Below are 24,433 nucleotides of genomic sequence, written 5' to 3'. Positions count from 1 at the left end.
ACAATCAATCAATCATTAAAGACTCCGGAATGATGACCGTTTTTAGACGCCATATTTCATCATGCATTTGATAAATTAAAAAAATCTGAAAATATTTTACATTTATATCATATTATTTTTTCATTTATAAGAACAGGTGCCAAGTTTCCCGAGTTGACTGGTATTCCTGATTTAACCATCTTTCTTCCCCACACCCCTACTTTTTTCAGTCGAGAAAAAAAATTGTTTGCTGTTATTTTTGTATAGAAATTTTAATCGACAGAGCACTTACCCCTTTTTTGTAGTACGATCAAATCCTCCCATATTGATGTAATACTTTCTCTTTTACAAAAAAGTCATTTCGAAAAGAAAGAGTTGGCACCTAGCTGTAGCTAAATCTTAAATTGCTCATAGTCTTGTCCCATGATCCATTGCACTTCGTATATATATACCGATACGAAGAGAGAGGTGTATGGAACAATACAAGATCGAATAAACTGATGAAATTAAGATTTTATTTTAAACACCCAAAATTACCAATTATGGATTACATTTTATACCCATGGTAATACCAATATATTTTAGCCTTCGTACAAACAATACCTTTTTAATGAGTTCAAATTCCTAACACTTTGTTATTCATCTACCCTTGCACTAATAGAAACGTTGTTAGTAAGATGTGACGTGACTTGACTTACTCTGTTTCAAGATTTATTAAAAATAAAGGCTATTCACCCCCCCCCTTTTTTTTAACCTCACATTGATAAATCTGTCGCACAGTTTTAACAACCCCATGATTTTCATTTTCTGATACAAAATGAGCTGGGTATCTTCCATAGACATTTTAAAAGTCTTATAAATCTAGATATTGTAAGTTGAATTGAAGCCAAGATTTAAATACATTTATACATGTATGCCCATTTAACAAAATAAGTGTGCCCCTAATATTCACAGAAGAAACTTCCAAGAAGAAAGAAATAAGATCTCTGTGGTACCTGTATCATACATATAGTCTAGTCCGAAATATCTGACGTTTTCCAGGCTTTTTTCACGATTTTGATATTTTACGTGCCAGAAAAACGTCAGAACCGGCGCCATTACAAAAACTGGAAATTCGCCGCCTCCAACTGGAGGCGGCATTCTCCAGTGTTCTCGGGGTTGATTTTCGATACTTGCGAACCGAATTAAATGCTGAATTTACAACTTATCAATAGTATAATGTCTTTAGTACTCACCAACATCGTTTATACGGGTTTGTTTATGAAATAGACAAGCTGGTGAAAACATTTTATCAGACGGTCGAGTTTTCTTTTCATTTCGTGCATTTTAAAATCTTGCAAGACCATGTGGAGTGATATTTTCTTTTCATCGATATTGGTGAGTACTAGAAGCATTGTGGTACTGATAAATAGTAAGTTCGGCATTTAATTCAGTTCGCAAGTATCGAAAATCAGCTCCGGTTGGAGACGATGAAATTTCCAGTTTTCGTAATGGCGCCGGTTCTGACGTTTTCCTGGCACGTAAAATATCAAAATCGTGAAAAAAGCCTGGAAAACGTCAGATATTTCGGACTAACATATAGTCTAGAATTCGTTGAAAGGGTGAAGCTGAGTTGTCTTTCGTTTCTCTCTCAGATCCTATCTAAATGTATGAATCGATGGTAAAGAGTGGAGGGAATCCTGCATGATCTTGTCCACTATATATTTTCTCCATTCTTTTCACGCATTTTTTTTTTTTAAATTTCTACTTACAGTAGAAAATGATTTGAAATATTCGCGGACTCTACTTTCTTTTCGTATCGTAGAAATATGAATCTGAAAAGTACTTGCACTTGCGTATTGTGCATTTCCGTTTTCTTAGGACATTTGTCAATGTGTAGACGTAAACAATGAAAATACTGTTCTATTTCGCCTCTTTATTAGTCTTAGTGCTTACAAAAGAGGACCTAAGTGGATTAGATCAGTATCTTCAAGATCCCAATTTTTGGCAATTCGTGGAAAAACGCCTGGGTTCAAAGAATGACATTGAGCCGAAGGCCCCTGCCGAATCTCCGTCGAAAGTGAAAGATCAGTATGATCCATTTGGGGATCATTCCGATGGTGACACTTCAGCTGCAAAGAATGACAAGACGCCTGAACACCGGGATGATTTGATGGAAGATACGCTAGGAAACCTTTGTCAATACAGACCTAATGCAAGCTTGATTATTCGTTCCAAGGCCTCAATCAACAATGGTGCTTTCTTCTTGAAGTCATTTAACAGAAGAACACAGAAAGAATGTGTTAATGCTTGTTGTTACACACAAAGCTGTAATTTAGTTGTGTATGAAAACAAGGTGTGTACTGATTATGTGTATCAGAGTGTGTTTATATAATGGTCATTTACCATGTTTACATATAACCAGGGACCTATATAGGTCCCTGATATAATGAGTGTTGCAAAAATGGGTAATAAAACCTGAGCCGAGCTGTGAACTCTGAAACCTGTGGGGTTGGGGTGGGGTGGGTGTGTTACCAATTACGTAAAAAATATATTTATTCTTCATGAAACTTACAGATAAAATTTTAATTATTGCAACAACATTTTTCTTTGCTGAGAGGTTAACATAACTCTTTTCAGTGAATATCACTGATCGTCATTTTCCTGTTGATAAAATAGGAAGTAAATGCGGTTTGAATGTTTTGGTGTTTCATACTTAATATCGATAACATAATTGCAATTTTCTGTGTTGTATTGATAAAAATTAAACTACTTAAACATTATTACCATTGTATAAAATTTTCCCAATTATGGATTTTCATGTACACACCTTTTTTGAATACCCAGGACTGACCAAAACCAGACACATTTACCCGATACAAACCTCATATTTCTGATATAATGACAAGAAGATCTTACTAGCTTTCACTCCTGTGACATTGCCCAGCTCAAACCACACAGAGGTGTCCTCATTTGAGCCTAGTGTCTATATACCCACCCTCCCCTTTTTTGGAATATAAAATATAACAACATTTGCAAACGTTAACATCAAATAAAGAAAAACTTATCGTGTGTAAATACAACACCCTACCAAGGCCCAGACAGTTTACATTTCTTTTAATTGACTTAAAATCACAAATAAAGGACTAGTGTTTTATGTTTTACCCATGTAGATAAAAATTATTAATTATAATATTAAAAGTTAAAATTAAATAAATTAGGGATGTCAAATTGGTCAATTTTTGATAATCGGTTACTCGGACGTTTTTCCGATCAAGTACCCGGGTACTCGGTAAAAATGTAAATACAAGTGTGTTAATTTTCTTGAGCCCCGTTAAATTCCGTTAAACCCCAAAGCTGTTTTTATCACGTTTATAAATGTATATAAACATCGATTCCAACGTAACACAGCCACAGGCGATAATGGGTGTTTTACTGGTGTAGAAGACTACACGCTATAATTACCGTATGCATATTTAAGTTAATTTTTGATAAGTTTTTGATAAAAATAAGTACTTTGAATTAAGAAAAAATACACATCCGAGTAACCGAGTATCATTTTTAGTATTCGATACTCGGACGTTCGATCGAGGACCCAGTTAACCGAGTACTCGTTGACATCCCTAAAATAAATATAATAGCCTGGATTTTTTTTGTTTTGTTTTTTTGTTTGTTTTGTTTTTTGTTTGTTTTTTTTCTGTTTTTTTGCATAATTTTTATTTATTTTTTCATTTGTTTATTTATTTTGTGTGTGTGTGTATAGGTAGGTAAATGACTAAATAAATTCTATCCTCTTTTCTCTGCATCCAGTTTGCCTGGAATATTTTGGAATTTTTCAGTTTGTCCTGGGTCAATGCGTCTGGTTTTAGCCTGTCCCAGGTAATAAAAATTTGGTCATAATTCTAATTATCGATATTTATTTTGCAATGGTTGTAAAATTTTAGCACTGTTACTAAACAACTAAACAACTATAAAACACAAGATTTCCCATTTTCTGGGTGCAATTAGCTTTAAACACCAAAATGAGTAAACTGGGTTTACTACCCATTTTAAATAATAATAAATAAGTATTTTTTCAGTAATTAGCCTAAACCCGGTTTTTAGTTTTGAATACCCTGGCCTGGGTTTTACTACCTTTTTTTAATAGCAACACTCACATATAAGAGTCAATTGTTCAACATTTAAATTCTTGGACATAATATATAACATTTTGTTGCGTCAGTTAACATCAAGCAGTATAAAATTCATCTTGGCAACATGATTTTTCTAAGTTTAGGTTTCAATGATAAATTTTTCATGTAACAAGATTGGCAAAATGTCAGTTACAAATGTATAGTATTTATTTATGTCAATGACACCTTTCAAAGTTAAAGTTCTATGAAATTTGGTGTGCCAAGTGATTTAGGAAAATTATGTTTTATTCAAACCGTGCATTTAATTTGTTGGCTTTTCTGTAGGATGAGCACAGCTGTTATCTATTTAATTGTGGAACACCGAGTAAATGCTTATTTGCTGAACATGCAAATTACACATCACTGTTTTTCCCCAATCATGTTGCTCCAAGTACCTCAATCAATGGACATCAAGAACAACATGAAAACGAATTGGAGGGGCTAAATTCTAAGGTGACTCTCAAACCAACAACACAAGCTCCTAGAAGAAAGGGTAAGTATGCTGTCTTTATGAAGTGGATAAAAAAACTTGTACAAACAAAATTAGCTTTTCAATCTGAGGCTTTAAGATTTTTGAAGAGGAAGTTTAAGTCACATGTAATTTTTGAACAAGTTATATTTGCAACTATTTGACCAACATGGCCAAAGAAGTGAACTTTAACGTATGAAAAGGACATCGCATGAAACAGATATACAGTTAAACTTCGGTATCTCGAACACGCGTATCTCGAGTACCATGGATATGTGGAAGTGATTGTGAAGTCCTAACCATGTATTTCTTAAGTATTTTACCCTTGATATCTGGAACCCTTGGATATGTCAAAGTTTTTTCTCGGTCCCATCAAGTTCTAGATAACGAGGTTTGACTGTAGTAATATAACCACTGCTATACCAGTCTAGAATATGAATTTTTCTTTTTCCACAGTTCCTCTTTACGGGAAATGTGATATTGATTGGAATGATGAATGCAGTGATAGAAATGCCGAATGCAGGGACAGGGAATGCAAATGTTCATATGGATATCATGCTAAATATGGAATCTGTAGTAAGTATGAAAATATTACAGGGATATTTTATATATATATATATATATATATATTTTAGGTTGTCTTTCATCACACAATGAAAGAAAACAGATTTCGGAGTGTTCAAAGGATCTATCTTACATCCTAAAAGCAAAAAAAAAGTTTAATGTATACATTTTGTGGTATATGCAGGGGCTGACAAATCCCATTGCCCGACGCCCAGGTTTAGTTAATTTCTGGGCCTGCCCCAGTGAATTAAAAAGATTCAATCAATAAATATTTAAAAAGAAGTCCTATTTTTACATGAAAATGAAACTACATTATGTACATGTATGAGTTATCTCCTTTGTTTGTAAAAACTAATGGTTTGCTTTGTATGCAAACAAGTTTAGTTGTGTCATAGTGTTTCTTTATTCATTATCATAAGTCTACAGTGACAAATTGTTAGCAGAAAAATGGAGAAAATTTTAACAATTACAGTCAGAAGCTGATGTTAAGAACAGAGGTCAACAATGTTCAATAAAAAATTTAGAGATAGAATCACAGTACTGTCTAAATATATCAAGTACTAGAAAGAAAAACAACAATTATTATATGACGATACTGACAAGAATGTTATATATGGTACCTACTAGCAAGAGTTTTCAACTGTCGCCAACATTCAAAACAACATTGATCTTTTAAAGGATGTTTTTTCGATTTGATGATGAATTCATTCATTATGATGAATATTCATAAAGTGCTGGATAAAAATGAAAGAATTGAGGAAATGTGTTCCGTTTCATTTAATAGTTTAGGGTGGGACTAGTAAAAAACTGATGTAGGGCAAGTGAATTTTCACTATGCACTTGCCCATGAGCAAATGCTTGAAAAATGCAAGGGTTGCAAATAACTTTTAAAATTTTAGGGACCATGTGGGCCACCACCCTACAAGTTTTACTAGCCAACATCAATATTTTGGGGCCAGTGACTTTTTGTCCACTTTGTAAAAAATATTTTTTAAGTTCAGATAAAATTCTTTCTCGTCGTGTGGATGAAAACATCCTCAAGAGTTGCTTGTCCATGGACTAAACTACTCACATTTTCAAGCAGGTAAGTGGTTATTTGCAACCCTGTTACTTGTCAGCCCCTGGATATAGCTATATATTTATATAATATGTATCATAGGTGAAATAAAATAGAACTTTTAGATGAATTTTGTTTGACTTGTAGGGGCTAATTGTCCAGAGTCTGAGTTTGAATGTGAAAACAAAGGTCAAAGAGTCAATGTCCCAGAATGCATATCAAGGGAACATGTATGTGATGGCCAACCCCAGTGCGCCGATGGTTCTGATGAAAACAAATGTCCAGATACAGGTAGAAATAAGATTAACTTCTCGATGAAAAAGTTTGATTATGTTATTAAACATTAAACACAGTTTAAATTTTATGGAGAATTGTGTAGGATAAAACAACCATAATATGTAATATATCTAACATACTTAGTAATAAATACAGTTTTTTTGCATGTGCAGTATGCACAACATTCCAATAACTGTATCAGCTTCCAGGGCTGATATGGGTCCTGCAATGCTCATATGGATCTGCAGGGCTGATATATACGGATATATATGTATATTGTGGATTAAATCTTTAAAAAATAGTACTGGTACTTGTGATAATACAGCTATTTTTTGCTCATACTCTCTGTAAAAATTGTTTTTTTTTTAATTTTAAATTACTTTTATTTCATATAATAAGCTAGTCGGTGATGTGTTCTGTAAGTTATTACTAAGTATTAACATATTAATACATATCCTTTTCCATATGACACCCTGTATCAGCCCTCAGCCAATATCAGCCAGAGGGCCAAAGGTTGATATTGGTGTCTTTGGGCTGATGCAGGGTGTGATATGGAAAAGAATATGTATTATTTTCTATTTATAAATTAACTAAGAACTACCGTTACTGAACATAACAAATAATCTACTGGACTTGAAATTTTGGTACATTTGATATATTTTCTCTGTTAAAATGCAATCCTTAATTTTCATTTTTTGTGATGATGTCTTTTACTAACAATGATTAGCATTGACAACAACAACTTCAACTTCAACAACGACGACAACAACTCCTAAACCAGTGACAACTAAATCCTCCCAGCAGAATGTTAACAATCTGGGAGTGAATGACCAGATACTACCTCAGTATTTCCCCACTAATCTGAACAAGTTACCAACTGGATCAGATTTATATAATGGTAACGGTTACTACTGGCCGTCTGGATATGGCCGGATGTATGGATCCCAAAGTTATCCCTATGGTAGATTCCAGCCTGGAGCTCAGTACCCATTTGATCCTCGATTTTACAACTCGTATGATAGCAGTGGAAGACAATTTGGGAATGGTTACTTAGATCCAGTCAGAGGATATTATGACAAGTCAGTTCCTGATAGCAAGAGTGTCAGTTCCCAGACTGGATCAGGTAATGGAAGGGCAGGAAGTCCAAAATCAGATCATTCCAATGAAAAACTGATTCCCATCTCCCAAGGCAGAGATGGAGCATCAGCTATGAGTAGCAGTGGTAAAAAAGGTTCAGACTTTAAGCAGAAGATCCAGGTGAAGACAACAGAAAAGCCAACAACAGTTAGTCCAACCTCAAGGCAAGCCACCACCAGGGGGAGCTTTAACACATGGAAGATTTCAAATCAACAAACTGATTGGGATAAGACAAGTAAAGACACCACTGGTTGGAGGGGAAATTTTGACAAGGATTCTCAGAAACAAATTAATCATGATATTCCAAGTTGGAAAAGTGATGAAGGAACACAGAAATCTGCACAAGAGAGTCAGAATAAATGGGAAAATGTGATGGATTCATCTCAGAATACTAAATATGACCAGGTCTTGGATAATACAGACAAGAGTTTAGGAAAAGGTCCATTAAAACAACATACTTCCTCAGATAAGATGGACTGGCAAAAGTCCTTTCATGTTAAGCAACAAACAAAAGGAGGTACTGCTGATAAAATACAAACAGGAAAACAGGATCTACCAGTGTTACAAAGTGGTTCAGATAAACAGAGGAACTGGAATCAGCATACAGAGTCCAGTATGGATAACAATGACAAAACAGACATTGAGGCAGGCATGAAGGGAGGTCAAGTGGATGAGAGCAAAGGGAGGGTGAGTGAGGGAAGATCAGAAAGTGGTGAATCAAAGGATAAAACTAGTGGTGGATATCAAGGAAAATCAGATAGGTGGCATCAGCACCAGGGATGGACTGCGGGAAGAAATAAAGACATGGGTCAAACAAGTAATAGACATAAGGGTCAGGATAACAGAAATGGGAAAGGTCATCCACAGGAAAGAACAAGGGGAGGATCAAAGGGAAGGAAAGGTGGTGGGTACCATAGAAAACAAAATGTTGATAATACTTCAAGTAGACTTACTGACAATACCAACAAGGGTTTCAAATCAAAACAACAAATCAAGCCACAGAACACAGACTATGACAATTATTTTCAAGAGAGTTCTCAAAATAGGCAAAATGTTGCTGGACCAAAAAAGCAGGGATACAGGAAACCAGCATACAAAAGCCAGAAACCCCAAAACTATCAGTACTATGATGGTTATCGTCCAGACCCATACTGGAATTATGACTATTATAACTACAACGATCACTCCGACAAGAAGTACCCCTCCCCTTATGACCAGACTGACTCAGGTACTAGGTGTTCTCTAGATGTTGTCAACGTTGTAGACAACCCAGTTGTCAATTTCTTGGCAAGAGTGTTGTAGAGATTGAGTCCTTGTCTAGATGTTGTCAAGATTGCTGTAGTGAACTCTCTGAAGTGTGTCATGATTTATTCTTAAACACTTGTACTTATACTTGTGTTTTGTTATATTTTAGTTGTTACCTATTTTTATTTTCTTTTTTTATAATGGTGTATATTTACCTTCTCTTTCATATGCAGCGTTTTATAGTTTACATGACATTGTGTTTATGACATACAGTGGAAACTGTCTAATCTGACACCCGTGCAATCCATCACACTGTGAATTCCGAAATTAAATTTTGTTCCCATTTTTCCATTTTCCATGTTTTTTTACACTGTACAATCCATCACCCAGTCTATTCTGACACAAAATTCATCTCCCAGTGCATGTCAGATTGGACAGGTTTCACTGCATGTATTTGATTTCATTTTGTTGTAGATTGTTGTTATCTTAATTTGGAGTTGCATTCCATCTTCCAATGATTCTATACATCATGCATGTATATACATATGTATTTGTTGTTTTTTTGTAGGCAGATAGTATTACAATGTATATGAAATATTCAACATATATAGTATTGAATTGAAGTTTAAGATTAGGAAAGTTATCTGACAATTGCAGCAAATTTTAAGATTTAATGTTCAAAGAAAAGTAATTTGGTTATAAAATTCATACTAACATAACATAAACAAATAAACAATACATCCATTCAGTATTCATTCTTTTCTGGACTCCTTGTAGATAATGACAGAAATTGGTTCAACAACAAACCAGATTCTGATGATGATGACAATGATGACGACGATGATAATGGTAAGAACATTCCGTTTGACATGATTATTTTGATTGTCCTCAGGATTAAATATTAGGGCATAAATTTTGGTATAACTGTCAGTTAGTTTATTCTTAACTTATAATAGTGGTCATAAAATCTGAATTACATGTTTGAAATAAAGTCATATGTTGCTCAGAGTCAAGGACTGACATACACTAATATATTACTGTGTACAAAAATTTGTTAATTGTCAAGGACTAAAAGTAATTAAGATGCCTACCATAGAAATGTGCCAAAACGAGAGATACTGTGTTTCACAAAGATTTTGAAAGATTTTAGCATTTAGTTAAAACATATTCAGAGTGGGTTTTTTTTTTTGTTCAAATGGGGGTATAATCCTTCTCTTTACTGTGTCTCTAAATACATTTTTATCAAATACACGTACATGTTTTATAGGAAATAAACAGAAACCCACTCCAAAGGTACCGCCAAAACCCACACCAAGACCAACACAGAAAATTAAAACAACACAAGCTCCTGAAATAAAACACGTAGACCCTACAGCGGGGAAGATAAAGCCAGGGGGAGCTAACTCTGCAAGCACTACTGACAAAAAGCCTCAGGTATCCAGCTCCAAGACTGAGAAAATACAAACATCCAAGAAAAATTCCACAGATTCCAAAGTCCCTGATAGTGAAGGATTGCTGGAGGAGGCTGTTCAGACCCACGTGGTGGTGGAGAGCCCCACAGACAGTCACCAGGGGCCAATTGTCGCCCTGGCCCTGGGGCTCGGCATCACTGTTATACTCTTGTTCTTTGTGGGTTGTCGGCTTAGAAATGTTAAAAGACGCATTAGGAAAGGAAGGGCTCTTCATTCCAATGAAGCAGATTATTTAATTAATGGAATGTACTTATAAAATGACACTACTTTGGGATTGGTAAATTATTCAATAATCATTTGTTCAGAAAAGTTACCTACTATTCACTTTGAATTGGGAAGGGGTCATAAATCAAAAAAAAATTACTGATATTGAAAACAAATACATGTGTATTTCAAAACTGTCTTTCAAAAAATTTTTTTATCATGGTTCCCAGTTACAGTTAGTTTTAACTAGGGATGCGCGATTTTATCGGTATACCGGTATATCGCGATTTTTTATTGTGTGATACGTATCGTGATATGGAGACTAAAATACCGGTATTTGGTACATAACTATAAATTCAGTAAATTATTCATTTATTTGTTCAAACTATTGAATGACAATTACAGGAAGTGTAAAAAAAATGTTGAAACAGTTAAACAGTGGCATCCAAACATGCTTTATATTAAATAAATGAAAATTTAAAAAGTAAAGTTATGTTTTTATAGCGTATTTTTAAGAAAAATTTTGGAAATTCCTTTGAAATTGTTGTAAAATTTGTGTGTAAAGATATCACAATTTATCGTGATATTCTTGAGAAAAAATCGTGATATATCACGATACGAAATTTTTGCCGATACCCATCCCTAGTTTTAACTGAAATGAACTTATATTTTTATTTTTCAAGTCGGCAATAAATCCACTTGCTCATGGAACTACCCCACCAAAGATGATTAATTATGCACAAATTTGATAGTTTTTAAAACTGAATCTCAAATACTCCTCTTCTTAAAAATAACATTGCATGTTTTTTTTTTTTTTTTTGGTCATCACAAAAGAACAAACAGACAAGTACATTCTTTGTATGTGAGAACTGAAATTTTGTGATCTGAGAAATCCACTGTGAATTAAATGTCATGTCATGTGATGCAATATTTGTACCAGTGCAATGAGGATTTGGTTTTGTTTAATTTTACTGTATTGAGTATTAAGTTGTCATCAGACTGTGATTTAGAATCAGAAATCCTTAAGTTAATGGTGTCCCTTCTTTTCACATTTTTACATGTACTCATAGGTTGTGTTTTTGTTTTATGATATTGTATGATAAGGTTGTAGCATTCCAAAGATATATCTTTATAGAATGATATTTTTTAGTTCTGTTGAACTGTGTCACATTCTGTTTTCTGTGAATATGCATTCCACAAAATTGTCTTTTTTTAAAGAAATATTTTATGTTTACATTTATCCTGATAGAAAGTGAAATGTATTTATTTAATTAATGTATCAGGTAGTGTGTGCAATACATGAATAACTTAAATCTCTGATTCAGTGCAGTTTTTACTCTGACAACCCATTTGTAAATGCTTAATATATGTTGACATTTTTTTTTAAATTTTTGATTGTAATGAAAGTTATACATGCACTAGGTTTTATAATCCTCTTAGAATTCTTAGAGATTACAATATATCTTGCGAAGTTCAGTGTTTATTTCAAATAGTCAACATTACATATACAAATTTATACTATAATTTTCTTTGTAAAATTTCCGAAAATGTCCCCCTAATAATTTGTCTTTTAATTAAGAATCTTGGGTTGTGACAGTGACATAAAATTGTTTGATTTTGTACTTTTGTAACAGTGTCTTTTTTCCTTGTTTCTTGTCTTGTTGGCACGCATTGTTATTTGTATAGATTAAAAAGATCTGGATTTCTAAGTTTTTTCCCCATTTATTAAAGTAAGGAAGTATTTTTAACTTCAATTCTCCCTGTATTGGACCAAGAGGCCCTTGAGCCACACTGCTCACTCGAGTCCTATTTCTAACAAATGAATATTTAGATCAAGGCAGCACTTTTAAGGCATACTATGAAGAAATCAATGGAATGTAGATGTGCACAAATAGATACCTTTTTAAACTGAATATATTTTTATGCCCCTGGATCGAAAGATCCCGGGGGTATATTGTTTTTGTCCTATCTGTCTGTTTGTCTGTCTGTCTGTTGTCAACTTCAACCTAGCCCATAAGTATTGCGCTGTCAAGGGTAAGGCTTTAATATTTGACGTGAGTGTTCATTATGACAAGACCTTTCCATTGGTACAGAAATTTTTGATCATATGACCTCAACTGTGACCTTTGACCTACATTTGAAAAACTTTAACATTGGCCATAACTATTGCACTGTAGTCTTCGTCCCACTCCAGAATTGTGTTACCATCGGGGGCATAGTGTTTCACAAACACATCTTGTTGTAAAGCTAGTTGTGAGTGAGCTCACAAAATTATATGTATTACTAGTAAGGTGCTCTAACCACTGAGCTACCCAAGTCAATATCCACAGTCCATATAGCTAAACTACTAAATAAGAAATTTAGCACTTTTTCTGCCAGGAACCTTAACTTACTAAAATGATCTTGTGTCAGACCATGACACACCATTATTTAATGTCCAATTACCTCTATTTCCGAGTTATTGACCAGATACAAGTAATGCTTTTTTTTCTGCCAGTGACTTGGTAGAAATTGTTGGAATGACCTTGGGCGAAGGTTAATATATTCCCGTCAGGTCAATGCAGTATTTGTGATATGTGTGAGCCTTTAATGTTCTCCATTCAGGTAATAAGCAATTTTTTATGAGTTATGAACTTCAAATGTTTTTCCATAAGAAGTTTAAGACCTTACACAAATTTTATACTTTTCTGTCGTGATCTTGAACTTGCCACAATGACCCTGGGTTAAGGTCATGACACACCCTCAGGTAAACAACCCTTTAACCAAATATGAGCTTCCAATAATTCTCCATTAAAAAGGTATAGTCCAGATACAATTGCACAGATGGATAGATGGAAGAGATGATTCCTTTAACCATCCCACCACTCTAGGTCTGTTGAATTAATTTTGACCAACATTACGTGCCGATGATTTCACTGCTATTTCAACAGAGCCCAGAACAATTGCATCTACACATTTAAAATGGATCTTCTGTTCTAAGAGAGGATTGTCCAATACATCTACTGTGAATTCCTACAAATTCCCATATGTAGAACAACACTCAGGGGCCATGAACTGAAGAAATTTTAATCTTATATATATAAGGACCCTCTATTTCTGAAGAAGTCAAAAATGTTAGGCACACACAGTTGTCAGACATGGTTATCGGTAAGTGTCCATCATGTTCTGCTGGTTTTCCAAAATTATTCATTTTTCATGGGACTTATCAGTACATTTCAATCACTAACTTTAGATAATTTACCGAGTAGCTGATATGCTGGTAATATTTTTTTCATGAAAATGATCTAATAACCAAACTCCAAATAACTGCATGGAACAATAAAACCAGGAACACACTGAAACTTCAGAAGGATATAACAAAGTTTTATTTGCATAAAGAAAACAAACTCTCCAGAACACAGGGCAATTTGTGCTGGGTACAATTACTGGTAATTATCACTTTTTCTAAACTTGCATGAATACAGAAAATGAATCAATAACAATCAGAGACTAGTATTTCTTTAATGGTTGTACCAACGCTGTGAATTAAAAAAATTTGGGTTTTTCATTAAATAAATGTCCTTGACGTTCTAGAGAACAATACTGGGGAAGCAATGTATACTCAACTATGAAAATCAACAATACATAAAAAGCTGCTTGGATGTGGGCAAAAACCAGTGAAAACTAAATTCTAATCATGCATACTTTTCACAAGTTTTGTTTGCTTTTTTTTTTTAGTTTAACTTCACTTTGTCATGTGAAAAAGTAAATGATGTACAGAGTTTTTCATATACAGTAGATGCATTAGGGCTAGTACATTTTGTTATTTAAAGTCATTTGTTTAAATTAAAATTAGAAGATTAGAACTAACAACAAGGAATTTCTGAACAATTTCTATGCAAAATATTTTGGAACATTTTATAGCATATCAAGTTCTTGACAGAAGCATACAAAATGGCATCACAATAGAATGTGTCTTTGAACAAATGTCACATGTTGCTCCAAGTCATAAATCATCATGTGTTTGTCCTCTTCCTCTTTTCACCGGATCACTAGGAAACAAGAAGATAAATTCTTTTAATTTTTTAAAATCTTTACAAATTCTTTTTGTCAGAATTTTGCATAAAATCGTATTATAGAAAATGCAATGTCTAAGAGTATGCAGAACTTCATAACACTAGGTCATTTGATTTCACTAGGATCACTATAGTCTTCACATAAAACGCTAAATCAAAATATTAATTAAACATGGTTTGCTACATGTGCTGTATAAGTTTGTTTGTTTTTTGTTGGAAAAACTGATATTACTTTTCTACAGAAGTATAATCAATCTATTAGAAAGAATACTCTTAGGAAATTTCTTGACTTATGATAAAACATGCAGTAGCTACCACCACCATAAAATCACATCAGAATTGTAGTTAAAAAAAAAAAAAGACCCCACAATCCCACAAAATATCTATGTAAAGGAAGTGAGGGAGTAAATTAAGGAAACAGGTTACATGTATGTGAAGAAATGCAGGAGGAAACTTGTGCATGTTTAATAAGCACCTAGAAAGAAAGGATTCCATCATGCAAAAAAGGGGATTCATTTCCACCTGGGAACTTGTTTTTCCTTGCTAGTGAGTGGCACATAAATGACCCCCATCAGGTTCTTCCTCGTGACTGTGCCATCCATTCCTTTATCGTATTGTTGTAACATCTGACTCTCCCCTTGGGGTCCCACTGGAATGACCAGTCTCCCTCCAGGAGCCAGCTGATCAATCAGCTAAAATAAACACAATTCCAGCATTGAAACATTTTTTTTTGTTTGAATATGGTTCAAACTTAGCACAAGGCTTAGCCATTATTTGGCTCTGGGATTTTTTTTACAAAAGTGAAAACTTTGACCTCTGTCATTTGAATATATACAGCATCATTAATTCGTATCATTGTGTTCCTAAACAAAATGTCCCGATTAATGAAGTATCCATATTATTGAAATGTAACTTTTATAAATGGTAGCTTTAAATGTAAATTCTGTTTTCCACAAATTTTATCCAGAATATAATGTGTCCGCATCATTTAGTGTCCAGATTTCAGAGGCTCAACTGTTATGATTTTCATTCTTCACAGAGGTCATTGACTATGACTGAAGCCTTACTTCTGGATATTTATCTCTTCAATATTCATTCCTATCTGGATTTTGACTGCTATCAAATATAATAAACTTTCTCCACTCAAATTACTTCACAATAACTGTAAGCAAAACACACATATCCCCAAAGATATGGCCAAAACTGTAATAGGGACAACTTTTACATATTAAGAACTTCACAAACATATACTGTGTAATGTACTGAATAACAGTCAACTGCAGTATATTCTCTGATTTTGCAGCATTTGAATCTTAAAAAATACAACAAACTTTCATACTTACTGCCTGGGGTAGAGTTGGGGCTGCTGCCCCTACATGTATGGCATCATAAGGGGCATCCTCAGCATACCCCTGTCTCCCATCACCGGCAACAAGTTTCATCTGTCCAGACTCTAGCAATGGGATTAATTTTGGATCTTTTTTGATATTTACAATGGATTCTGACACCAATTCTGGAATATGATCAATGCCTACAGCTCTTCCAGTGGGCCCCACCTAAAAAAGAATTATTACGAAATTACTGCAAAGTTAATACCGGTTTTTAAACACCTTTTATTTAAAGGATATGAGGCTTGATTGTTTATATGTTGTATGTTGTTTAACATCCCTCTCGAGAATTTTTCACTCATATGGAGACACCACCACTTGCCGGTGGAGAGCTGCAAATTTTGTCCTATACTCGGCACTTATGGCCATTGAGCAGCGAGGGATCTTTTTCGTGCCAGCACCTACTGCGAAACGGGACCTCGGTTTATACGGTCTCATCCGAAGGACCGGTCTCCATGTCCCACAGTGGGATTCGAACCCACGATGTAAGGATCAACTCCTTACTTCACGACTCTAGAGCAGACGCTCTAACCACTGCGCCACGGGGGCGACAGGCTTGATTGTAGATCTGCTTAAATGAGATTTTGTACAATTTTTAAAATCTTTCCTATGTAAAACTTTGACCCCCTCTCCCCTTATAGCTCAACCTGGCCCAGGAGACCATTATCTGAACCAATTTAAATCACTTAATACAGAAGCTTTCATCATGCTTTTGTCTTTCCTAATCTAATGGTTTTGGAGAAGATTTTAAATGACCCCTTATATTTTTATTTATTTCTTGATTATCTTTCCTTAGTAGGAATTGAACTTTCTTTCCCCTTAGATTCTATGTGATGAGTTAGGTTGAAATTGGCCAAGTAGTTCTGCATGTAGAAGAAGTCAAACATATATGTTTACAGACAGACGATGGATAGAATGATCAACTGCTAGAAACAGAAGCCAGACTCTTATTGATCAGAAAACCTTTTTGAGCCTTTCATCCAGGTGGGCTAAAAATAAATCAATCAATGTTGATAAATTTTACAAAACAAATAATACATGAAGGATTAACACACATATGATATGTCACACTTCAAATGATTTTATGCAATTCTTTTGTCAACATTAACACTACAGGGAACCGTATATATTTCATGGATTAATTAATACCGGTATTCATTTTCTTAGGCAAGGAGTTTATTTTTGTGACTTATCCTTTATCAACAAAAATAAAAGCACTAATAAATTTGTTTGAATAAGGTACATGTACTTAATTTAGCCACCACAGAAATAAACAGTTGTACAGTACCTACCAGTAAGGCCATGCATGCGGTGAGGTAACCACTCCCTGATCCCACATCGAGAGCTCTCTTTCCTTCAGTCAGGTGATCTGCTAGAAGTTCTAAGGCATGGGCATGCTGTATCAGACAGGAATGAGACATGAACATAAAACTTTCATGTTACAAGCTGTATCAATATTATACATACAAAAAAAGGCAACATGAACACACATCTCTATTGTCAAATACTTTAAGAAGCAACAGTCAACTTTTACAGCTTAAGAAATACTTCAAAGTGTTTTATGTACAATACACATTTAACCTATATGTAATTAAAAAGGGACTAGAGTGATCAAATAGTGCCTGCAATAGAAGGATGCAATGAAAACTACAGACAACAAGGACAAATTAATACCTACATATCATTTGAGATTGTGACAATCTAAGAGGGCATCACTTTTAGTAAAGGATATTAGGATGAAAGGGACTTGTGAAGGACTGTATTTGGAGTCTTCATTTTGTAATCAGTAAAGTTTTTGTCTCAGTGTTAACAATTTTACACAGAGTTTTGCTCTGACCTTCACCAGAGCATTTTAGAACTTGAGAATTATTTAGGACTTTAGCCCAAGTTCGTTTCACATACCTTACTCATAAGCAGTCTTTGGTTGAAGAATGAACCTGATTAGGCAAAAGGGGTGAGAATTCTCACAAGAAATTTACATAGCCATCTGCTTTGGCCTTGACCTTTGCTTTACATCTTTACCCATGGGCACTCTTTGGGTGAAGATAGACTCAGATGAAGCCAAGAGGAAAGAAGACATGGACTTCACACAAAGATCCTCTCTCACCTTGACCCTCTGACCTAGAAACTTGGTACAAGATCAGTGCAGATCCTTTACCCATGGGCACACTCTATTGGTGAACTATGAGTCAGATTGGATTAAGGGGAGAAAACAAATATTTGACCTTGACCTTTGAACTAGAACCTATGTCACTGCATATCCTTTACCCAAGTACACTCTATGGATGAAGTTTGAGTCAGATTGGGCCAAAGGGAGAGAAAATATCGTCCTGACAACAATTATACAAAGAAATATTTTGACCTTTTGATTTACAAAAACATGGTTCAAGTTCATTGCACACCCTTTACTCATGGGCATACTCTATGGATGAAGTTTGAACCAGATTGGGCCAAGGGGAGAGAAAATATGTTCAAGACAAGATTTTACACAGAGTTGTTCTTTTCTTCTTTTTTTTTTTTTGCCTTGAGCTTTGACTTAAAAACTTGGTTCAAGGTCACTGCACACCCTTCCCCCATGAGCACTTACAGGTGAAGAATGATTTTGGCTATGGGGGGAGAAAATATGCTCATAATAACTGACATCAAACACACGGACAGACTGACGGAAGGAATCTCAAGAAAGACAGCTACACTGATTACTGCAGGGCACATGAAGAATAAGGCCTTATTAGAGCTTTTTTCCCCCCTGAAGGTCTTGATCAAAGAATACAAATAAATTCATGCATCAAAATATCAGCAACCAATCTTTCAACATTAAAAAGATTCAGAATGTGATGGAGGGACAGAGAGACAAAAGAAATGTGATTCTTACTTCTACCAGGCAAACTTTTTGGGTGGCAACAATTCTTAGTCCCATTTTTGTTAAAACCCATGTTAAACTTTAATTAGATACATGTATCATGCCATCCACATTAGTAAACAATTGTTCTATTACTTTTGCATTAAAAATACCCTTACCATGTGTGGGGCACTGATAGTTACAGAGTATCCAATGGTCTGAGGGGAATCATTATAGGGATTGAACTTGGCAAAATTGGCTCTGTCAACTTTCTTCATAACATCTATGACACGTGGTGACTTTAAAATATCATTCTCTAAAAAAGAAAAAAATGCTTGAGATGCAGTGATTCATTTTGCAAAAGATTAATTATCAAGAGTCAAAGGGACCCCTCAGAATGATAACAATAAGTACCATACTAAAATCAATGCATCCACATCTAAGGATATACATGTATCCATCCATGCGACGGAGGAAACTTCCTATTTCTACAGTAGACAATAAATTAAATTGTGCTGACTGATGTTTGCAAATATTTTCTCATAATTGCTTGTTAAATGCAATAACAGTGAGGTGTGAAACCTGACCTATCAATGGCCAGGTAGCCTAGAAGCTAAGATGTCCCCAAATCACTCATGCATATCACTCAGCCTGTGGAGTATTGAAATCATGCGTCCTGAGAAAATTTAATGCATAATTTTAACACAGAACACTGAAGAGGTAAAAAACCAAATGCTGATATAAAAAAATAATGATAACAGCATACTACTGTATTGCATATTGTGTTAAAAAGTGACTTGAATACAGAGGGTACCAATTAAGGGACAATGCCTGAGCACAGGCAATCAGATTGGCAAATTTGTATTCTAAGTATTCAAGACATTCATTCAATATACATTTAAAAGTGATAAGGAAAACAAGAAAAAGATGTAAATTACAAGAAATTATGTACTTTACAGAAATTGGACCTTTATGAAATGATTGAGTTACTGATAATTTATATTCCAGTTTTCAGAATCATTTTACCCATGCACTTACACTAGTATTTGCACATGGGTACATGTACTACTAAACAGAGTACTTTAGAGTACACTTGTAAAATTTTATAATTCAATGCAATTAGATTGTTTATTTATATACATACAACTTAGATAAACATCATTATAAAATAATATTGCAATATTTGTCTCAAAATTTTGTTTTTTAGCGATCTTACATAAATATTCTCGAAATCAGTATCACAAAAATGATAAAAGTTAACTACAAAAAATTATAATAATAATTTTACTAGAAAATAAATTATAATGTCAATATCAAATAAATAATAATATGCATATAAGTTACTTCAATGAAAGATACTTATGTTTAGTGGAACCTCAAAAAAATTTAAACATAAAAATGACAAGAAAATAAGCTATTATCTTAGTGATAGAAGTAAAATTTTCTATTATTTGATTGGGATTGGGGTCAAACGGTAAATTGTTATCAGGAACGATAAATTGAAATAATTCCGAAAATAATGAAACACAAATTATTCAAGATATGTATTTATTATGTTAAACTAAAGTAGAAACACATTCAAAAAGCAGTTTATTTGCATTGAATTATGAAATTTTTCCAGCATACTCTAAAGTACTCTATCGTACTCTGTTTAGTAGGACCGTTTGCACATCTTCATTAGAACTTAATGTGGTGGTCAGGCGGGTTCAATCGCCGGTGGCCAGATACAATATGTAGCTCAGTTGGTAGCTAGACTGGCTGGAAATATTCAGGGGGGCCCAGGCACGAATCCCGGTCTGGTCCATCGCATTTTTCTCCTCTCCCGATACATTACATTTACAATGCACAGGGTACTTTATATGTGCAGTTACACTGCCTGTATTAAATAAGGCATTATTCTAAGAATAAAAAGTATACATACTTGCAAGATTGTCAATAAGGTCCACATGACTTTTGCCGCTGGAGCGCCACGCCATAGTTCTGAATACGGTCACCAATCCTGTAAGTAAAAGAGTTCTTTTCAGTACCCTTTTCACAGCCATACCATGCAACAGTACACAAGTGGATGGAAGTCACACATCCATTTTGGACGATCTACAAAAATTTAACGTTCTTTGAACATGACAAAAATGTTGGGGAAAATTTACCACATAAAATAATTATATTGATTGACATGGCTTTTGGTAAATTCTATGAGCTCCAAATTCAAAATGAAAAGATCGTAACATTTGCAGAACATATAACATTTTATTTGCGTCTCTGGTGACAGGTGCAAGACATGACAGCGTCTGCATTTCTGAGGAAATGCGAGTTAACATCATTTTGTTATACTCATAGTTTAAAGTCATGATACACTGATTGCATATCGAAGTGCAACTTTCTTTTAACCAAAAGAATTGCAATTTTTACCTCCCGTCTTGTATCAGAAATCACTTCACAGCAAAAAATTTAACAACGTAGTTTCGAAGCACTATGCAGACGGTGGGATAAGGCCAAATGTGTACCGAAGGATCTAGAAACATTCCGCGCGGATCAAGGATGGCGTCGTCCGTCTATAAACAATTTTTCAAAATGCTAGTTTTTGTCTGACTTCAATATAACTTGGCACACAAGTAGACTACACTAAGATACATGCACATGATTCTGTGTTTTGTTTTTTGATTTCGATAAACGGTTTTGCCATGGATACTATTAAAGATATAGAAATTTCTATGAAATACTTTCATAATGCTACTCCTCCTACAGTTTTGGATTGATTGTAACTTGTCACACAAGTAAACTTCACTAAGATTCGTGCACTCCGAAGTCATTTAGTATAAAAGCAATGACCTAACTAATGGTATGAAACAAAATGTCAGACAAAATACGAACCCGTCAACGGTAGGTTGTATTTAAGGTTGTTGAAATCCTTGTAACATCAACTTATTTGTCAGTAGCTTACATTGTTTTAAAAATTGATCGTACATGTAATCAGAGCATGCTCTTGTGTATCAAAGTTGGGAGACATTTATATTCATACCATTTGCAGGTGATGTTGGAATATTATTACATAAATAAGAGCAGTTGACGATGATAAAGCTGAAGTCCTCCGTTTTGTCCTGCAGTTTAGTTATTATAGTTTGTTATTTTTGCCTAAATTCCCAGTAAAACTTCCTATCATAAAACAGATGTGGCAGACTCTGTAGTGTCTTTCATTTCGAGTTCAGTAGAATATATCGAGTTGAAATATGAATGAAAGTAACTATTGTTAATTGATAAAATGTTGTCGATATATTTAAATGTTGAGTTGAAGGCCACAGCAAGGGGTTTTTTTTATTTCGAGTTCAGTAGAATATATCGAGTTGACATACGAATGAAAGTAACTATTGTTAATTGATAAAATGTTGTCGATATATCTAAATGTTGAGTTGAAGGCCACAGCAAGGGTTTTCTTCTCATGTAAAAGTTTTTGAATAAATTCTGCTTCAAAAGAATATTAATAAAGGAGCACAATTATTTTCCATTGAAATTCCAACAGATTGTTGGAAGACCTGATCTCCAAGACTATATTGTCAACGAGAACTGCAGCATCTTTTTAATATCAACTTTAGAGTACTTGTGAGTAGAACCAGAATGATTTTTAACAAAGTATATTTGTAGATGACCAATCACAAGATATGAAAATTTATTTTATTGAGGAAGCAGTTGTCCATGATGTCAAAAGCCTATGCTTTAACATTTTGAGAGGAATGGTTTTATAAAGCGTAGAAAAGCCGTGTGTTTTGATGCTATTGATGGTTGAAAAGTTTTGAGATTTTAAATTTTCCAAAAAATTCTTTGGAGTTTTTTTTAGAATCCACATCTCATTTATACCACTTCTTGAATATGTGGTAGTACAATACGTTTGAAATTTCTCTTTCAAAGCTGTTAATATTTTTGTGAGGAGCAAGGATAGGGCCTTGGCCGAACATTTACTAGATCTGTTGAAAAAAAAACACATATTTGTGTAAATCAGAGAAATCGAGATTGGGTTATGTTCTTTAGATATCCTAGTATAATATCTAAATCTTTCTGGTTAACTTGGACTTCATATCAAAAATTAATGATATAACTTATAAAATCATTTCACTTATTTTTATACAAAAGACATAAATCAGTTTCATAGTACATGTATACGTGATCTATGGTCAACGCTGAAGTGTAAAGGTTTCATTTGTCCCCATGCAATAGGCACCCCCCATCTACTTTTGTGAATGACGAAATGATGTCTATAAATGTATATTGGTCTACCCCTTTCTACAGTAAAATCAACTTGATTTTATAATATAGAGGGGTAGACCTATATTGATTTGTCATTTCGTCATTTGAAAAATAAGTTGGGGAGCACACCCGTAGGAAGCAAACAGAAAACAGAATTAAAACAAGATGTGTTTGTGAAACACTGATGCCCCCGTATGGCAACTCATAACAAAGGCTAAACTTTCTGAAATGCTTTTATCAAATATGTTGGTACCCAAAGTAAGGTCTTGTCTCGAGGAATATACCTGTGAAATATGAAAACACTAGCAGCAACCATTGAATAGATATGGAAAAGGTTAGAGTTTTTCAAAAGTAAGTCAACATCAAGGTCAAGTTCAAATGGTCAAAATAAATGGTGCACAAGGAAAAGCCTTCTCACAAGAAATACACATGTGAAATATGAAAGCCCTAGCAACAACTGTTCAAAAGTTATGGCCAAGGTTAAAATCTTTCAAAAGTAGGTCAAATTCCAAGGTCAAAGGGTCAAAGTTGGTATCCAAAGGAAGGTATTGTCCCAAGGATACATATGTGAAGTATGAAAGCCCTTGCACCAATTATTCAAAAGTAATGGCCAGGGTTAAAGTTTTTCAAAAGTAGGTCAAACTCCAAGGTCAAAGGATCAAAGTTGTTGGTATCAGAAGGAAGGTCTTGTCACAAGAATTACATATGTGAAGTATGAAAGCCCTAGCACCGACCGTACAAAAGTTATGGCCAAGATTAAAGTTTTGCAAAAGTAGGTCAAACTCCAAGGTCAAAGCCAAAGGATCAAAGTTGTTGGTATCAGAAGGAAGGTCTTGTCACAAGACTTACATATGTGAATTATGAAAGCCCTAGCACCAACCGTACAAAAGTTATGTCCAAGGTTAAAGTCTTGCAAAAGTAGGTCAAACTCCAAGGTCAAGGTCAACGGGTCAAAGTTGTTGGTATCCAAAGGAAGATCTTGTCACAAGGTATACACATGTGAAGTTTGAAAGCCCTAACACCAACTATTCAAAAGTTATGGCCAAGGTTAAAGTCTGAAAAAAATTTAGCAAAAGTGGATCAAACTCCAAGGTCAAGGTCAAAAAGTCAAATTTTATGGTACCCAAAGAGAGGTCTTGTAACAAGGAATACACACGTGAAATACGAAAGCCATAGCTCCAATCAATCAAAAGTTATGGACAAGGTTAAAGTTTTTGCGGACAAACAGACAGACAGACAGGTAGACAGACAGACGGACGGACAGGGCAAAAACTATATGCCCCCGAATCTTCGATTACGGGGGTATAAAAACAAAACATGCAACCAATGTTCTTAAACTAAAACGTACATATACTTGT

General features: G+C 34.4%; 2 protein-coding genes across 4 annotated transcripts; one reads left to right on the top strand and one right to left on the bottom strand.

Moving 5' to 3' along the window:
• The first annotated feature begins 1,817 nt into the window (after nucleotides 1–1,817).
• On the top strand, nucleotides 1,818–10,889 carry LOC133171625 (uncharacterized). Its single transcript, XM_061306418.1, has 7 exons — nucleotides 1,818–2,314; nucleotides 4,416–4,623; nucleotides 5,056–5,175; nucleotides 6,368–6,511; nucleotides 7,224–8,861; nucleotides 9,656–9,727; nucleotides 10,146–10,889. Exons 1-7 carry the CDS (start codon nucleotides 1,868–1,870, stop codon nucleotides 10,604–10,606), a joined length of 3,090 nt encoding a protein of 1,029 aa, XP_061162402.1. The 5' UTR covers nucleotides 1,818–1,867; the 3' UTR covers nucleotides 10,607–10,889.
• A 3,007-nt stretch (nucleotides 10,890–13,896) lies between these two features.
• Nucleotides 13,897–21,339, bottom strand: LOC133171602 (protein-L-isoaspartate(D-aspartate) O-methyltransferase-like). Of its 3 annotated transcripts, none has more exons than XM_061306407.1 (7): nucleotides 21,246–21,339; nucleotides 20,758–20,835; nucleotides 19,016–19,152; nucleotides 17,290–17,394; nucleotides 15,953–16,165; nucleotides 15,132–15,301; nucleotides 13,897–14,585 (listed from the first exon to the last, which is right to left on the bottom strand). In XM_061306407.1, exons 2-7 carry the CDS (start codon nucleotides 20,810–20,812, stop codon nucleotides 14,540–14,542), a joined length of 726 nt encoding a protein of 241 aa, XP_061162391.1. In that variant the 5' UTR covers nucleotides 20,813–20,835; nucleotides 21,246–21,339; the 3' UTR covers nucleotides 13,897–14,539. The 3 variants fall into 3 exon arrangements, with proteins under 3 accessions (XP_061162391.1, XP_061162383.1, XP_061162377.1); XM_061306399.1 differs by having other exon boundaries at nucleotides 15,085–15,301; nucleotides 20,758–20,930; nucleotides 21,246–21,335; XM_061306393.1 differs by having other exon boundaries at nucleotides 20,758–20,930; nucleotides 21,246–21,334.
• Between the last annotated feature and the right edge of the window lie 3,094 nt (nucleotides 21,340–24,433).

This window comes from Saccostrea echinata, unplaced genomic scaffold, assembly GCF_033153115.1.
Source record: "Saccostrea echinata isolate AGI-Se365-2 ecotype Australia unplaced genomic scaffold, CSIRO_AGI_Sech_v1 ptg000002l, whole genome shotgun sequence".
Classification (NCBI taxonomy): Eukaryota; Metazoa; Mollusca; class Bivalvia; order Ostreida; family Ostreidae; genus Saccostrea; species Saccostrea echinata.
This window is presented reverse-complemented; position numbering and strand designations above follow the sequence as displayed.

Coding starts and splice junctions, on each gene's coding strand:
- LOC133171625 (XM_061306418.1), top strand. CDS start 1,868: ATGAAAATACTGTTCTATTTCGCCTCTTTATTAGTCTTAGTGCTTACA. Junction 2,315..4,415: donor TAGTTGTGTATGAAAACAAG/GTGTGTACTGAT, acceptor GCTTTTCTGTAG/GATGAGCACAGCTGTTATCT. Junction 9,728..10,145: donor TGATGACGACGATGATAATG/GTAAGAACATTC, acceptor CATGTTTTATAG/GAAATAAACAGAAACCCACT.
- LOC133171602 (XM_061306393.1), bottom strand. CDS start 20,878: ATGGCTGTGAAAAGGGTACTGAAAAGAACTCTTTTACTTACAGGATTG. Junction 17,395..19,015: donor CTATCAGTGCCCCACACATG/GTAAGGGTATTT, acceptor TGTCTGATACAG/CATGCCCATGCCTTAGAACT. Junction 14,586..15,131: donor AAGGAAAAACAAGTTCCCAG/GTGGAAATGAAT, acceptor CTTGTTTCCTAG/TGATCCGGTGAAAAGAGGAA.